Source organism: Mya arenaria, chromosome 17 (assembly GCF_026914265.1).
Source record: "Mya arenaria isolate MELC-2E11 chromosome 17, ASM2691426v1".
Taxonomy (NCBI): domain Eukaryota; kingdom Metazoa; phylum Mollusca; class Bivalvia; order Myida; family Myidae; genus Mya; species Mya arenaria.
In genome coordinates, this window is record NC_069138.1 from 24176191 (window position 1) to 24195607 (window position 19417).

The window sequence follows — 19417 nt, forward strand, 5'->3', positions numbered from 1 at the left end:
ATATATATATGTATGCACTATTCCACCATCTCAGATGGATAATCTCTCCAATGTGCAAATGTTGTGCATAACGTTAGTTTAAACTCATTTATTTTACAACGATTGTGAAACAAGATATTACCACATTATATTAATCGATCTCGTTGGCACGATGTTACGCGAGAGTGTGGTCTTGTGTTGTGGGAGAAATTGGAGTACCCGGAGGAAACCAACTTGTCCGGCTTGGTGACCACAAACCAAACTCACATGCGCCCAGGCTTGGAATCGAACCCGTGAGAAGCGAGTGCGCTAACCACTGCGCCATCCGTACATTTTAAATACAACGTCCATAATTAGAGAAAAATGTGTGCGTGTTTTGGATCAGTTTATCAAACGCGATACCAATTTGTGCTTGTATTTCGATTTAGTGAAGCACGAACACTGTTAACTTCAGCAAAATTTATACTTTTTCTTTCTCAGAAATATCCTTACATTCTTACATTCTGGCAGAGGCAATTTTTTTTTTATTTCCAGAAGGGCATGATCCAATTGAAATCAATCAAAGTAATGCAATGGTTTTATCTTAAACTACAACCGAATTCCCCATATTTTCAGAGTAAAGTAATAGCTACTTTGATTGGAAGCAATGTATTAAACATTTTTTTCCAGACATCAATAAAGTAATTTTGTTTTCCAAACTGTTTCTCGTTTCTGAAATAGGAACATACCTTGAAGTTGAAATGTATTGATTGGATACTGCAAATACGATATTCCAAATGTGTAAAATTAGATTCAAAATAATCTAGTGAGGTTCAGACAGTCGTCCGCCATGATGATAGCTACCGTGATCGAAGATGTCAGCGATCTCATGTGACCTTGACTGTCTACGCTGAACGCATCCAATTCGGGGGCGAAACAAGGATATGACGTCTGAAGGGGCATGACAAGGGTGTTTTACAAAAAAAAACATGCGTTCCTGCTCCCAAAACCGAGACATACAGGACTTAAGTTGTAATGGGGTGTTTTGGAGTACTCCATTATATTTGTATAACATGGTGAAATTTGGTGATTTCAATGCTATCGTGTGTACCTTATAGTCCAAAAAGTTATCTTAGCCAATTAAGGTGCAATAAATTTCATTGTTCTGTGGACAGTGTTAACAATGGTGCCAAATCTAGCACAAAACAAACACCAATTAGGATTCAAGGAAAGAAGGTTGTGACTCTTTAAGACGTGTTCTTGTTGCAAAAACTAATAAAGAACATTGTTTCATTCAGTGAAATAAAGCCCATAGTGTGGTAAGTCTTGTTTTTAGTTTTGGCATTGGGCCCTAACACATGATTGTGGCTAAATGATAGCCTGGGTTAGTCACTGCAGCTTCCATTTTTATACGAGTGATATATGGCGCCCTAACACATGCCTGTGGCTAAATGCTAGGCTGGGTTAGTCCCTGCAGCTTCCATTTTTATACGAGTGATATATTGGCGCCCTAACACATGATTGTGGCTAAATGCTAGACTGGGTTAGTCACTGCAGTTTCCATTTTTATACGAGTGGTATATTGGCGCCCTAACACATGATTGCGGCTAAATGCTAGGCTGGGTTAGTCACTGCAGTTTCCATTTTTATACGAGTGGTATATGGCGCTCTAACACATGATTGTGGCTAAATGCTAGGCTGGGTTAGTCACTGCAGTTTCCATTTTTATACGAGTGGTATATTGGGCCCTAACACATGATTGTGGCTAAATGCTAGGCTGGGTTAGTCACTGCAGTTTCCATTTTTATACGAGTGGTATATGGCGCCGTATTCTCTGACGGCTTGAATCTGAAAGGCCTCGAAAACTTAATTCTTAAATGTTTCATAATATCTATAACATACCAAGTCTAACAAAGTGTGCCTGATTGTAGAACAGATCATTTGTAAAACATACATCCTCATTTTAACCATATTTTCCCCTAAAGTAGCATCTTTAAATTAAAATGATTTAAGCTTTTCTGGGTCTGAATTTCAAACTCAGCTCAGGGTTTTATTGAATACGGGCACTGTATATCGAGCTTGATGACGTCAATGCAACTCGAGAATTATACTCATGGTTAAAGTATTTTTCTTGCCATTGCTGTAGTGTTTAAAATTACGTGATAAATGTTAAATCATGCAATTCAGCACTTAAGTGTGCGTTGCTCTGTGTATTTTGATCAATATCAACTGAACGTTTACTGAGTATTTTAACGCAACTTTAGAGAACTTGTTCTGTCACACATAATATAAATATAAGCGGATGAAAGCTAAATAAAATCATACGCAACCAATTACAGTTAGTGTGAAAATATATGTTTATGCAATCGGAGGTCAGCAAAACCATATTTTTCTGTACCAGCTGTCTGATGTTTATTTGTTAAAAGTCATTTTAGTACAGCTTATAATTTTCCAAAAGTGTTCAACTTAAATGTATGCAATGTAGACATTTGTTATCCATTATTTTGAAGATGTTTCATATTAAGTTTTGCCTATAAGCCAAAATATTTAATTGTTTCCATGTTCATGTATTATGCTGTTGCTACCATATTATTACCATAATTGCAAACTCTAACTAGATTGATGGTAGCACCTTTAGTGCTGATTAAGGGTTTGTTTTGAATTTATTTATACTCGCACTCAGGCAAGGCCCATTCGGCAAGTGCTCCGATAAAAGTGTTAGTAATTTTATGAGCAAAGTGCACAGACAAAATGTAACCCTGGTTAGAGCCCTCCTGGTTCTTTAACTGCATCAGTGTATAGCACTGTCACACCGGACCCCCTTTAAACGTCCCTACCGGAAGAAGATTAGTATCTGTTTTAGTGGTGTGGCGGGGAATCGAACCTGCCAACCCTTGATTGACAGTCAAGTGTGTAACCACTAGACCATGTACCCGCCACAATTGATTTTCTATAGTTTGCAGTCATTTATAACGCCATGCCTGTTACTGATCCAATCATTCCGCTTATTTAACAGCTTTATGTTTTTACATATGCATTCCTCTTAGATGTTCGTTCATTCTATGAATGTCAATAATGCGAATGATGAAAATGTCACTGAAACAATTATTCATATAAGTGATGCCACTTCTAAAACTGTTTGTGTGTTTATCAAGGAATAAAGAATTCGAACGCAGCGATTGTAAATTCATATGTGTCACAATAAAATGTTGACATAATAATCGCAAAGATATGCATGTCTGGTCTATTCTATTCTCACATTAAGCATACTTAACAAAAATGACGAAGCAACGATTAAGAAGAAGTGTCCAAAACATACTTATTAGAGACATGGCAATACTGACAGCGTAATATATACAATATATAAATACTAGTCGACGACAACGAAAACAGCGGTTAATGATGTATCATTTTTTTTAAATATTAGTTTTTCAACGGCAAAAACAATGCGAAAGTGTGAGAGAATGATATATCTGGAAGATGACAGTGACTGTGACAATATACACATAACATGTAGAGCAATATTTATCGAGCGGTCGTTTGAGTCTTTGAACTCACTTATATCCTGGGAATAGGAACAACAACGGCGAATAGTTTATACAGAAGATAAAAAGATAACAAGAGCGAAGATAAAGATGACGGAAAGCAGAGGTCAGCCTCGTTTTAACAACATTCAAATATGGTATGACGGGAAAGAAAGCTCAACATGAAATGACAATTCTGACGGAAAGCGGAAGTCAGCCTCGTCTTAAACAACATATGATACGACGAAAAAAGTTAGTCCAGCATAAAATGACAATTCTGACAAAATCAGAAGTCAGTCTCCTCTGAAACAACATTCAAATGTGGTAAGACGAGAAAGGAAGTCCAACATCATGACAAAGAGAACGTCAATGTTGAATGTGAATACCAACGACACAAAGAAAGATTACAATAAGTGGCAAGATTAAAGAAGAGACGAGCCATTTAACAGCTGAACAACGAAGGAACGAATCGCACATCAAACAAAACCGTTACCTTTGCTACCGCTATTTTCTGAAAGTTGCCGCCATTTCCGAATTATATTTTTTTTGCATAAAGTTTCGCACTCATTACTGCTACACGTTTTCCTGATACAATCTGTAATAAAAACGGTTGCTGTGTAATATGAATCTTTTTCCAGGCTTGAAAGTTGAACTGAAACAATATTCAGTGTCTAAAATGCATTTGACATAATTTTATTTATAAAGCAACCGTCATCCAGTAATATGGATTTTTATTAAACGGGTTTTAATGTTATAAAAACTAGATTTTAGTCGTCGGTATGACCAATTTGGATCGAGTACATATTAACACATACACTTTCAATCTTTGAATGAACTGCCTTTCGACAATTGTGAATATTTTCCGATGAACGTAGCCTCTTCGGATATCTTCAGATCGCGAATCATCCGCGTATTAAGGTCACATACTACTACATAAATTATCTATATATTCTATAGACATTTGACTGATTTGAACGCGAAATAAACACTGATTCTAGTGCTTCACAACCCCCAACACTGCATTCCACATGTATACTTCACATTATACAGCGTTAGAATTTTTTTTCGTTTCTTGTAAGAATAAAATTAGTTGAACGTAACCACTGTGAATTCGACAGTGATTACATTCGGTGTATAAACAATGCGTTGAACATGATAACAGTCAAAGATGTAGATCAGGTAGATCCAGCGTGTTCAGCCATTTTTTTTTGGAAATCACCAACAATTCAGATTCAACACGTACAAATAGGTCTTAGATGGTAAAACCCTGCTTTGATTCAATGTCATGTATAACTCAAAATAAATAAGGCATATAACAATGAGCAGGCACTCCCGAATTGGGGTAACTTGCCTTTTAATATACTTGTGTAGTGTTTTTGAGCTTGTAATTGTTTGAATTATGTTCCAGTAACAATCGGATCGATCTATGAAAAGAATGGCTGAGGTTATTTTAACTGAAATGAAGTATTTTTTAACATTTCTGGAAATAAATAATGAACAATTGTTGTAAATATAAGTAATGAATTGTATGATTGATGTCATTATCGGAGATATGAACGCAGTTGGGCTAGCAAATGTACGCTTCGGACTCCAGACTCTTTAACCAGTCCAACTGCGTAAATACCAATCACGCAATTCATTCCTTAAATAATTGAAAATAAACCGAATGGTTATTTGCTTAAGAATTGTATGTTTTATACGTTTATTACAGTATATGTCATTATATTTTAACGAATCTCGTGCATTGGGAGTAGTTCTATATGATTATGCAATTCGTAAATCTTCTGTTAATTATCACTGATCGCTCATATGCATTCAATTTCAATGCAGGGCTTTATAGAACTTGAATAGTTTTTGTGAAGTTGTCTGACGTTCCAATACTGAATTAATAAAATACATAACCGTAAAGCTTTTAAAGCCTGCAATAAATTTGCTATTTTGAGTATTTCTCATTGTTCCGGAGTAATATTTTGGCACTTAAATATGCCAGCATACACGTTTATAACAAAGACGGCTTAAGAACGTTCGAATTAATTATTAAGCTGAACATGAAATCATTTTGAAACCAGCTTGTTAAATATTCTTAAACACTAAATTTGCCAGTAATATGATTGGGCCACAAATCGTAAATCACTTTGAAATCAATATATGCATGCAATGGATAATGTTAATGTTACTGAAGCATACATTTATTTAATTGGATTTCTATCTAATGATATGACTGATTCTACCGTAGAGCCTCGTAACCACACCCAGGAGATTTTGACAAATAAATGTTTCAGTTTAAACCGTAGGTCACGAACACCTGCCAGTAATCATGTGCATTCTAAGTATAGGTTAGAATTGTTTAAGTAATTTCTTCGTGAATAAGTAACCTTAGTGTTAGCCCCTCCAAAGTCGCACCAGCTTTTCAATTAAGCCGTGCGCCTGTCAAAAAGACTTGTTAATCAATTTAATATATTGTGACTGTGCCTTTGCATATGCAAACAGTAGGCGTGGCTATATGCGCATGCGCAGTTATAGCAATTTACTTAATCATGAAGAGTCTTCTTCAGAAATAAGTAACGATTCTTCACAAATAAAAAACGAAACAATTCTAAAATCTAGCGCCCCTGATTGGCTGTCAATGTAGGGCAAACACTAAAATTGGCTTGATCTTATTGTGCTATTTCACAAGACATGCCAACAACCAATTGATAGTTTGATAATGATTACACTGGTTTTTATTTTACTGGTCAGCTGTCTTACGTTTGTTTGTGACGCATATGGCTAGTGGCCATGGGGCAGGGTGACAACATTAACTAGGAGTGGAGCTGGATCATTTATTTATTGCCGTGCCAATATGGTCTCGTCTGATGTAAAGTGTTTGCCGGCGACGTCTAAATGAACACCCTTATCTCAAATGATGAATATTTGTTACCAACAGTTTTTAGTCCATTATATTTAACAAGCCTGTAGTGACATCCATGTACCATAATAAGTACGTACGAAAATTTGTATGCATTTGCTGTCTATTGTTTTGTATTGGCATACATATATTGATAATAAAACTGTTACTGGATAGTTAAATAAAATATGTATTAATGTTTATTTGGGCCGATGGTTCAGAACTTTGTAAAAGTTAACAAAGTTGTTAACGTCACCGTTGTTAACTTTAATTCATTACTGCACTGGAAGTTTAAAAGATATATACATGTAATTGGTAGTATTTCTAACAAGAAATGAGACAACTTCCCCAGCTGAACTTCTTTATGCAATACGATTTCGTTTATGCCATTGGCTTTTGAATAATTAAACAATACAAAACGCAATATACTTGACAAGCAAGAAAGAAGGCAATAAACAGCAGAAACAGTGTAACTATGCCTTCATGATTAATAATATAACCCGTTTGAAAGAGCTTTATTTAGAGTAAGATGAATGTATTGGTGTTTTATATCAGCATGCGTTGTCGCCAGCAAGCTAAAGTTATGAGGCCCGTACATGTATATGTAAAACGTGGGAACACACATTAAAGTTATAAGGCCCGTTCATGTATATGTAAAACTTGGGAACACACGTTAAAGTTATGAGGCCCGTACATGTATATGTAAAACGTGGGAACACACGTTATAGTTCTGAGGCCCGTACATGTATATGTAGAACGTAGGAACACACGTTAAAGTTCTGAGGTCCGTTGTATATATATGTAAAACGTGGGAACACACGCTAAAGTTTTGAGGTCCGTTGTTTATATATGTAAAACGTGGGAACACACGTTAAAGTTCTGAGGTCCGTTGTATATATATGTAAAACGTGGGAATACACGTTAAAGTTCTGAGGTCCGTTGCATATATATGTAAAACGTGGGAACACACGCTAAAGTTTTGAGGTCCGTTGTTTATATATGTAAAACGTGGGAACACACGTTAAAGTTCTGAGGTCCGTTGTACATATATGTAAAACGTGGGAATACACGTTAAAGTTCTGAGGTCCGTTGTATATATATGTAAAACGTGGGAACACACGTTAAAGTTCTGAGGTCCGTTGTATATATATGTAAAACGTGAGAATACACGTTAAAGTTCTGAGGTCCGTTGTATATATATGTAAAACGTGGGAATACACGTTATAGTTCTGAGGCCCGTTGTGTATATATGTAAAACGTTGGAATACACGTTAAAGTTCTGAGGTCCGTTGTATATATATGTAAAACGTGGGAACACACGTTAAAGTTCTGAGGTCCGTTGTATATATATGTAAAACGTGGGAATACACGTTAAAGTTCTGAGGTCCGTTGTATATATATGTAAAACGTGGGAATACACGTTAAAGTTCTGACGTCCGTTGTTTATATATATGTTAAACGTGGGAATACACGTTATAGTTCTGAGGCCCGTTGTATATATATGTAAAACGTGGGAACACACGTTATAGTTCTGAGGTCCGTTGTATATATATGTAAAACGTGGGAACACACGTTATAGTTCTGAGGTCCGTTATATATATATGTAAAACGTGGGAATACACGTTAAAGTTCTGAGGTCCGTTATATATATATGTAAAACGTGGGAATACACGTTATAGTTCTGAGGCCCGTTGTGTATATATGTAAAACGTGGGAACACACGTTATAGTTCTGAGGCCCGTTGTGTATATATGTAAAACGTGGGAATACACGTTAAAGTTCTGAGGTCCGTTGTATATATATGTTAAACGTGGGAATACACGTTATAGTTCTGAGGTCCGTTGTGTATATATGTAAAACGTGGGAATACACGTTAAAGTTCTGAGGTCCGTTGTATATATATGTTAAACGTGGGAATACACGTTATAGTTCTGAGGTCCGTTGTGTATATATGTAAAACGTGGGAATACACGTTATAGTTCTGAGGTCCGTTGTATATATATATATATATATGTAAAACGTGGGAATACACGTTAAAGTTCTGAGGTCCATTGATATATGTTAAACGTGGGAATACACGTTAAAGTTCTGAGGTCCGTTATATATATATGTAAAACGTGGGAATACACGTTATATTTCTGAGGCCCGTTGTGTATATATGTAAAACGTGGGAACACACGTTAAAGTTCTGAGGTCCGTTGTATGTATATGTAAAACGTGGGAATACACGTTAAAGTTCTGAGGTCCGTTGTATATATATGTAAAACGTGGGAACACACGTTAATGTTCTGAGGTCCGTTGTATATATATGTAAAACGTGGGAATACACGTTAAAGTTCTGAGGTCCGTTGTATATATATGTTAAACGTGGGAATACACGTTATAGTTCTGAGGTCCGTTGTATATATATGTTAAACGTGGGAATACACGTTAAAGTTCTGAGGTCCGTTGTATATATATGTAAAACGTGGGAATACACGTTAAAGTTCTGAGGTCCGTTGTATGTATATGTAAAACGTGGGAATACACGTTAAAGTTCTGAGGTCCGTTGTATATATATGTAAAACGTGGGAACACACGTTAATGTTCTGAGGTCCGTTGTATATATATGTAAAACGTGGGAATACACGTTAAAGTTCTGAGGTCCGTTGTATATATATGTTAAACGTGGGAATACACGTTATAGTTCTGAGGCCCGTTGTATATATATGTAAAACGTGGGAATACACGTTATATTTCTGAGGTCCGTTGTATATATATGTTAAACGTGGGAATACACGTTAAAGTTCTGAGGCCCGTTGTATATATATGTAAAACGTGGGAATACACGTTATAGTTCTGAGGTCCGTTGTATATATATGTAAAACGTGGGAATACACGTTAAAGTTCTGAGGCCCGTTGTATATATATGTAAAACGTGGGAATACACGTTAAAGTTCTGAGGCCCGTTGTATATATATGTAAAACGTGGGAATACACGTTAAAGTTCTGAGGTCCGTTGTATATATATGTTAAACGTGGGAACACACGTTAAAGTTCTGAGGCCCGTTGTATATATATGTAAAACGTGGGAACACACGTTAAAGTTCTGAGGTCCGTTGTATATATATGTTAAACGTGGGAATACACGTTTTAGTTCTGAGGCCCGTACATGTATATGTAAAACGTGGGAACACACGTTATAGTTCTGAGGCCCGTTATTTTTATTAAAGTGTGTAAACTTAATTGAAATAAACTTAAATAAAATTATAATTACCATTACCGAAAGAGTGCACTCTTAAGCCTGTATTCAAGCGTAAAAATCCAGCAAGTGATAGTAGTGAGGCCCGTTTGATAACGGTCTTTGTCGATCTTAATAGTAAAATGAAATAATTTTAGTGTAGTATTTTTCGTATTTTGTTACCATGATATAAGTTTGAAATAAACTTCAGTTAGTATAATAAATGAACACTAAGTTGTTGGAAAACCATAAAATAAAAATGATGTGTGGTCTGATGTTTATGTAAATTTACGAGTACTGAAGCTACGACCATGTCATGCGACCATCTAATCAATGAACGTCACGTACGATCGATTTGTGGAATCGTTTTTTACTTCAATCTATTTACATACATGACTGGAAAAGAGAAGTTTACAATTAATCATTATTTTGACCTCGATACGTATTCAATTGGAACTCGTGTCCCTACAGATATCATTTATTGACATGGGCTACTGTGCCATATATATGTACACGTTTTGACAGTTTTTTTCCCTTGACCAATGTAGTGAAGTGTTAAGTCATTCGGAACACCTCGGCAATTTTCTACTGGAAAATAACCTCGGATGTATGTCGGTACATCAGTAGAAGTAGTTCGTGAAATTTTGAATTATATCATTAATCAGATGTAGTGTTTTAGCTTGTATTTGTAGATCTTAGTTTTAATTAATTGCCAGTGAAGTGTTTTATTGCAAACATAATTAAGATTTCCAAGAGTTTCCAAGCCATTTAGTTCAACTGCTAAATTAAATTATTACGCGATCTCATTCCATCGGACTGAAAGTGTACCGATGAACTTGCCAGTGAAGTGTTTTATTGCAAACATAATAAAGCTTCCCAAGAGTTCACAAGTCATTAAGTTTAACTGCGAAATAAAACAACTAAGCGATCTACTTGCAGAGGACTTAAAGAGTACCAATTTCTGACATTGTTAACCGTCCATAAACATCCAAGGTTATTTTCTATACAAATGGCCGAGGAGCTCCGAATGGAAGTGTTTAATGGGTCTCCTAGTGGGTCTCCTGGTTCACTGATAACCTTAATTATTAAACTTAAACCCTTCAAACCACACAAAACAACATTGTTGTTAGCTCTCGAAGTAACCGAGTACTTTTTCAACGTCTTGTATTCAGTCAGGTCCACTCTCAAGACAACGCAAGCGTAGATTTTAGGTACCACCGTAGAGCTCTACAATACGCCTCCTTATAGTCGGTCGGGTTACGTACAACTAGTGACAAACCTCTGTCACAACAGTATTGATTGTAACATTCTAAATTAAATCCAACTAGTGTGTGTCGGCCATTATGGTCAGCGGTAAACTATATAAGTGGTATCACTAAGTAGTAGTCTAATTTGAAATAAAGTTTAGCATTTATTAGAAAATAATTCATTAGTGCTACGAATTCACTTGATATTACACTAACAAAAATTTGTTAAAAAACTTTAAAAAAAAACTGGTAAGTACATAAAACATACAAGTTATTCCGTAAGCAGTATTTTTTTTACCGGGTCAGTGATTAAAAAGTTAATTCATTAACGAAAAACAGTCGAACATAAAATGACGAGCGTTATCAGGTTACTGATTGGACTGACATATGAACACAGCGGTGCGGTTACAGAGTCGTCACTCGATAGGTACTGATTGGACCGACTACTGTACACAGCGTTTCGGTGACAGAGTCGTCACTTGATAGGTACTGATTGGACTGACAGTTGTAAACAGCGGTCCTGTTACAGAGTCGTCACTCGATAGGTACTGATTGGACTGACAGTTGTACACTGCGGTTCGGTGACAGAGTCGTCACTTGATAGGTACTGATTGGACTGACAGTTGTACACAGCGGTTCGGTGACAGAGTCGTCACTTGATAGGTACTGATTGGACTGACAGTTGTACACAGCGGTTCGGGTACAGAGTCGTCACTTGATAGGTACTGATTGGACTGACATTTGTACACAGCGGTTTGGTTACAGGGTCGTCACTCGATAGGTACTGATTGGACTGACAGTTGTACACAGCAGTTCGGTGACAGAGTCGTCACTTGATAGGTACTGATTGGACTGACAGTTGTACACAGCGGTTCGGTGACAGAGTCGTCACTTGATAGGTACTGAATGGACTGACAGTTGTACACAGCGGTTCGGTTACAGGGTCGTCACTCGATAGGTACTGATTGGACTGACAGTTGTACACAGCGGTTCGGTTACAGAGTCGTGTCTCGATAGGTACTGATTGGACTGACTACTGTACACAGCGCTTCGGTTACAGAGTCGTGTCTCGATAGGTACTGATTGGACTGACTACTGTCCACAGCGGTTCGATTACAGAGTCGTGTCTCGATAGGTACTTATTGGACTGACTACTGTACACAGCGCTTCGGTTACAGAGTCGTCACTGGATAGGTACTGAATGGACTGACAGTTGTACACAGCGGTTCGGTTACAGGGTCGTCACTCGATAGGTACTGATTGGACTGACAGTTGTACACAGCGGTTCGGTGACAGAGTCGTCACTCGATAGGTACTGATTGGACTGACAGTTGTACACAGCGGTTCGGGTACAGAGTCGTCACTTGATAGGTACTGATTGGACTTACAGTTGTACACAGCGGTTTGGGTACAGAGTCGTCACTCGATAGGTACTGATTGGACTGACAGTTGTACAGAGCGGTTTGGTTACAGAGTCGTCACTCGATAGGTACTGATTGGACTGACAGTTGTACACAGCGAGTTGGTTACAGAGACGTCTATCGATAGGTACTGATTAGACTGACAGTTGTACACAGCGGTTCGGTGACAGAGTCGTCACTGGATAGGTACTGAATGGACTGACAGTTGTACACAGCGGTTCGGTTACAGGGTCGTCACTAGATAGATACTGATTGGACTAACAGTTGTACACAGCGGTTCAGTGGCAGAGTCGTCACTCGATAGGTACTGATTGGACTGACAGTTGTACACAGCGGTTCGGTTACAGAGTCGTGTCTCGATAGGTACTGATTGGACTGACTACTGTACACAGCGGTTCGGTTACAGAGTCGTGTCTCGATAGGTACTGATTGGACTGACAGTTGTACACAGCGGTTCGGTGACAGAGTCGTCAGTTAATAGGTACTGATTGGACTGACAGTTGTACACAGCGGTTCGGTGACAGAGTCGTCACTTGATAGGTACTGATTGGACTGACAGTTGTACACAACGGTTCTAGGAACTGATTGGACTGACAGTCGTACACAGCGGTTCGTTACAGAGTCGTCCCTCGATAGGAACTGATTGGACTGACAGTCGTACACAGCGGTTCGTTACAGAGTCGTCACTCGATAGGAACTGATTGGACTGACAGTCGTACACAGCGGTTCGTTACAGAGTCGTCACTCGATAGGAACTGATTGGACTGACAGTCGTACACAGCGGTTCGTTACAGAGTCGTCACTCGATAGGAACTGATTGGACTGACAGTCGTACACAGCGGTTCGTTACAGAGTCGTCACTCGATAGGTACTAACATATGAACACAGATGTTTGGCTAAACGTACAAACGATAAAGCGACTGCTACGCACCTGTCATTGTTCCTTTAATCGATATAATCGATTTAATGCCGAATTGTCATCATTATGTTAAGACCTTAGAACAATTACGTAGTTCGGACTTAGTAACGTTTACTTTTTATTAAGAATACGGTTGTATTTTAAACTAATATAACACTATTTGTCATTCTTAATAGAAAAGCATTGTACAATAAATACGAACAATAAACAGGTTGACTTTTAAGGCAGATGTGTTACATATACTAGTTTAAGTAATGCTAACACCAATAGCACCGACTTTATTGCACTTTTTATTGTTCATGTAATCGATATTGTCTGCATAAGGCGAACATTTACTTGGATAAACGTGTTAAGAACCTAGTTATGTTTTCTTTTAATTCAGAATAAGATTCTTTCTAGCAATAAACCAGTTTTCGTCATACTAAATAGTAAAGCATTGTACAATAAACATAAAAAATGAATAAGCAGATACGGCTAATGTGCTTGCAAAATCAATCCATCACCGATAGCAACCACAATGGTACTTTTATAAAATAAAATTGTCATAACCGTGAACCTTTTGAGCTCACCTAGCAAACAGCAATACCCTTCGGGTAAGGGTAAAGAGGTCGTACTCGCTGCGTGTCACAAAAATGTGTTGCCTAATGAATGACGTTCCATATGGTATCGCAAATGGTCTCATTAATTCAATTATCTCATATGAGAATCTGGCAAACCCAACTTATAATACCCCAAGGAAAAATGAATCTATTGCAGAAATTAATTCCAAAGCCTTGCGGCTATTTTGTGCGTGTTTTTTTTTCTACCAGGAAATTCTTGAAATTAAGGTGTATTTAAATTAGACTTAAGTCGTAATTGTGTTTGCATATAGGCCCACACATTCGCTAGTCCATTTATTGCGATATTGGCCGTATTGTTAATGGTTGTTGCATTGCGAGTAATGCCGTGTTAGTGTTCCGTTGATGCCTCCGTCAATGGGATCGCCAGACAGATTCAAAGTGAATTATTTGGATGCACTCTGACCATTAAATATCCATCAAGCATAACTCATTAATTGGTTTTATTAATTGTGTTATTTAAGATCTCGCACATGTGCGCTGGCTTGTATAGATGCATTTTGCGCTCAACATCAATAAAGGATAGCATTTGTTTTATTTCTTAACAACTAAGTCGTTCCCGGACACCCCCCCCCCCCCCCACCAGGCCTACCAACTTAATGTTTAGAAGACCAAAAATGAATACGGTATCCTTTTGTTATGGCTGGTTATACGTAAACACATGGCACATACTGCGTTTTACGTAAATAGATGCAGTTGACAGTATTGTTCTACTGAAATAGAACGTGAAACTATTTTTGTTCTGGCTGCACCAGGCATGCCGTCTTAATCGTTAAAAAGACCAAAACAAAACAGTAACTATAACATGGTTACTACTTTTCACGCTAGATTCATCCAGATAGTTGTCATAATTTGGAAAACGGCACTTAATTAGATGATATATCCAGTGTGTATGTCTGTATCTAAATCTGATTACAAATGCATTCGAATATGGCATCATACATAGTCTCGATATGATATTCAATTGGCTGAAATTATTGTAAATAATTATTGTTGAATAGTACATACTAACAACCTTAAACTTTTTAGTGGTCTACATATAAGTTTGTAATCTGCCATTCACACTGTTTATATCTAATGTTTCACCTGATCTGAATCAATTACGGCTAAGTGCTGATTTACTGAAATAAATGTATTGGAAAATTAGAACTATACTCCCTTCTCATTGGACAAAAGAAAATGTTGACCACTTATAATTATTATTTATCTAAGAATAAACCATTTGTTTGTATGAATGTCTGAACACCGGTAATAAGAGACTTCTGACAAAATATCAGATCCTAGTTTTTATATTTACGTTAAAAAAACTATTATTTTTCGTACGTCAATATGAAAAGTACGAACTGATCTTTTGTCAGCAGTCTTATATCACCGGCTTCCAGACATTTCCGCAAAAATTGGTTTATTCCATGACAAAAATAAATATAAAAAAAAACTGTCGAAACGGTCAATCTGTGAGAGTGCAGCTCTAGTATGTAAAATGGTAAGATAGCTTTCGAGTGACAGTTCAGTAAAAGTTAATGTTTATTTTTGGTTAAAGACATCAGAGCAGACCAAAAATGATAACTTACTTAGTGTTTGGCGCGATTAACGCTATATAACCCACTCAATACAACCAATTTATGACTTAATGGAACTTAAGGCTCAAGTAGAATCCGTCCGTTTATCCCCAGGTTATTATACGCAGTCGATACTAGTAATTAAGCAAATCTTTGTGCAAAGAGGCGAAAGTGTAGGCTTAAAACTTAAAGGTTCACACGTGAAAATAGAGTTATAGTCAGTAAAGCTATATTTAAAAAAATGAAATATCCAATTAAACCACGTTGAAGGTTTTATCAACATATTTTGGTCCGTCAAAATCTTTACCTCTCGAATAAACAAATATCGTAATGGAATATACGTAGCCTATTTTATAATGTCGGTATACTAAAACGTTTCACTTAAATCATGTTCTAGTTTACACGTAAATTATGTATTTGATTGTCATATTCAGTAACTGCATCAGGTAACAAGCAGTGATCAGCCAAGAGCTACAAAAACCGCTGACAATAGGTTTAACCTTTGAAATTATTCATATCTCATGTTTTCATCGTTTATTTCTTCTACTGCATGCAAACGTATAGCTATACTTAAATAAATTAATCTACAAATCTTTTGTGTTAAGACTTTTTTCATCAATAACTTACAATGGTTAGATTTTTTCATTGTTATATCAGATTTACCCTCCAAAACTATTCTGTTACAATAAATATTTATATCGCCTTTATACATTTTTTAAAATTATTTTTGTAGTTTTTTTTTATACGTTATTGTTATCCGTATTATAAGTTATTGCAAGGAATCATTGTGACAATGTTGATATTACATATCATGATACATATACTGTTTTGTCAATAAAATGTTTTATGTATGTTAACGACAATAAACACAGTGTGTCTGTCGCTTCTAAAACTAAAGGTTTATATAATTGCGATAGGCAGCGTTACCCTTATTTCACTGTAAGGCTGTCTTTTATTTAAAAACAAATGGCATGACAAACAGTTCTAGTTGATAAAAAACAATTACTGCTCGGAAAAACAACAACCGCGTCCATTCCAACGATCGATGGTCACTTGATCAGCATAAAGCTGACTGTCCTGATCTGACCAGTAATCAATTAAGGTATTTTCTTTGTTGTAAAAATCGTAAACTCTTGTTTAATTATGCTTCTTTCGATTCCGATGATTAAAATCGCAAGAGCTTTTTTGCGAATCGAGCAAGGCTTCAAGAATTTATAAAACTAACAGAATCTAGCCAACATAATTACCTTCGTCCCCATTACTTTCTGTCGTCGGCACAAGACTCTGAGCACGTTTTCTATCTAACACCGCCGGCGGAACCCAAAACTTTTCCTCACAATTTTCAAGCACGGGTGATCCGGGGCTTGAGTCCATGCGTTTACGGGAATACACGATCCATTCCGTTTTTGTCTCATTATCAATCACCGGTTCCCTTTCCGACGATGATTTAAATCGCGTCGTTAGTTTCCGTAATCCTTTAAGAACCTCCAGTGTTGCGTAGTACGAACTGCGTAATACGCAGCTAGTTTTGTTGTATGTCCCCTTTCAAGTTATAACACGTAGTCCAGCGTAATACGCAGCTAGTTTTGTTGTATGTCCGTTTTAAGTTATAACACGTAGTCCAGCGTAATACGCAGCTAGTTTTGTTGTATGTCCGTTTTAAGTTATAACACGTAGTCCAGTGTAATACGCAGCTAGTTTTGATATATGTCCGTTTTAAGTTATAACACTGAGTCCTGCGTAATACGCAGCAAGATTTCAAATATGTATGATTAAGTTAACCATTCGTTTAACTCAGTTCCTTTTCTTACATTTGATTAGATAGCAATTCAATCAAATTATACCCATATTTCATTTCTTAGATCTAGGATATCAATTGAATTCAGCTCTGGATTATATTTGCTATGATTATGAATTGTAGAATAACTCCATCTGAAACTTCTAAACTTGCTAGCGCTTAAAACAACTTTATAACCGCTGTATTTTGGTGTCAAAGCTATTTGAGATTGGCTTCACTGAAATTGCGAATATTTACAGCAATCCAGCTAGCGAGAGAGTGAGTGAGAGAGAGAGCGCGACGCTGTTGCCACCAACAGCACAATAGCGTAAGCCGTGAGACATACGGCTTTTTATATATTGCGCTACCCTTTTATGGGCAATAGTGGAAAGTCATATTAGGTTAATCAAGTGGCAGCGTTTTATTGTGGCTTCTCGGAATTGTATTCGTACATGCTGATACAGCGATAGAGCATCAATGGAAGTGTGCAGCGATCATTGTGCGGTATTTTTCTCATATTAGCAACATTAATTATAGTATCAGTTTTGTGTTAATGAATGTCATTGGTTCTCGCGAGACTTGTTAATATTGTGAACACAAATTGAAAACATCATTAGAGAATCGCATAACGGGAGTACAGATCGATACTGCACATGCCACTACAATCAGGGTGCATAATTATGCACTAATAAAATGAATTTTGGGTAAATGGTGACCGCATATAGTATTGGTATAATTTGAACGGTTGAATGTAAAGAAAAAAATATTATATATATTTTTTTTTAGTGATCGGACATTAAACGCAAAAATTCAATTTGAATAAAGGACAAAAATAGAAATTGCGATATCTGTATCAATAATGTATTTTTGTTTATTATACGCAGACATTATTCTTTCAATACGCCTTCATATGTTAGTAAATTGAAATATAGCAATGCTTTGTGTAATAGTTAGAAAAAAAATCTAAATTATTAAGAATGGGCGGAATGCCGAGCGTATCGGACGAGCCCTTCTTAATCATTAAAATTTGAATTCAGGTCATCTAACTGACGTAGAATACATTCTAAAAACCTTTAAACGCGAAAGTTGAAATTCTTAAACATTAAGCCTAATACTTAATGATTGACTATCTGCAATTTCATTGGCTTTTAATGTACATTGAATTCTAACAAGATTTAGAGTATCTGCACAATAGGTGAGAAGTAGAAGTTGGTAAATGGCACAAACACACAAGTTGCAATACCACTTTATGTACCAGAAGATAAATCTCATTTTATTCTAGAATGTTAGTTGTTGAAACTATATATGAACAAATATAATTCGTTTTAACGGTCAAAATATACCTAAATTTATTACATTACTTAATAAGAAAATGTAAATGGTAATACAAACGTGTTGCTCATTTGTATAAAGCAATGCAGTTTGAGGACATGTTTATCATGTTTTATGGGCAATTATTACGCCGTTAAAGAATTTACGCTGTAAGATACATACGCTGTGGGCATATGGTTGTAATAAAATGTAAAATATATGATTTCAAGAGAAGTAAGAGAATCGCCTGACATAACAAGTTAACATTATCCCCAATGGCGCCTGGATACAATGACACGCTTACTTGCGCATCAGACACATTTGGTAATATAATGAGTTCAAGAACACACACACCAGCAAGTAGACAGATAATTACAAAGAAATACATCAATATTTGTAAGTATGAGATCTCAAGAATTAGTTCTACTAGCAGTAAAAGCTGCACTCTCACGGATTGAAAGGTTTGACAACTTTTTCATTTTTTTGTCTTGGAACGAGCCATTTTTTTGCGAAAAGCATGGAAACCAGTTATATAAGACTGCTAACAAAAATCAGATCGCAGATTTTTATTTTCTGTATAAAAATTGATGTTTTATGCATTTTTCTTAAACCGTTAGTAACGGTTTAAGGCATAAAACAGTAATTTTCGAACGGAAATATGAAAGTCTGCGATCCGATCTTTTGTCAGCAATTTTTTTTCATTGGTTTGCTGATATTTACGCAAAAATTTGCTCTTTCAAAGACAAAAAATAAAAAAAACAGTTGTAAAAACGGTAAATCTGTGAGAGTGCAGCTTTAAAGTACATATTTACAGAATTGAGAAGTAAGCATAACTTTTTTAAGTCTCTCTTCTGTTATAATTAGAAAAAAATGACATGTGGTGTGAAGTACCAGGTTTGACTTGATGTAATGTTTGATTCATAATTCACAAAAGTACACTTACGAATAATTAACAGACATTGATAATTGTTACAGCG

General features: G+C 36.4%; 1 protein-coding gene across 2 annotated transcripts in view; it reads right to left on the reverse strand.

Annotated features, from left to right (window-relative positions):
* LOC128224489 (synaptotagmin-1-like) overlaps positions 1–19417 on the reverse strand; it is a 60385-nt gene that overhangs the window by 22154 nt on the left and 18814 nt on the right. The window contains exon 1 of one of the 2 annotated variants that reach the window (XM_052934337.1): positions 16600–17372. The exons of the other annotated variant lie outside the window; for it this stretch is intronic. Coding sequence (XP_052790297.1) covers positions 16600–16726 — 127 coding nt within the window. The 5' untranslated portion in view covers positions 16727–17372. Of the gene's footprint in view, positions 1–16599; positions 17373–19417 lie in introns of those variants that run through there. 2 annotated transcript variants of the gene reach the window in all.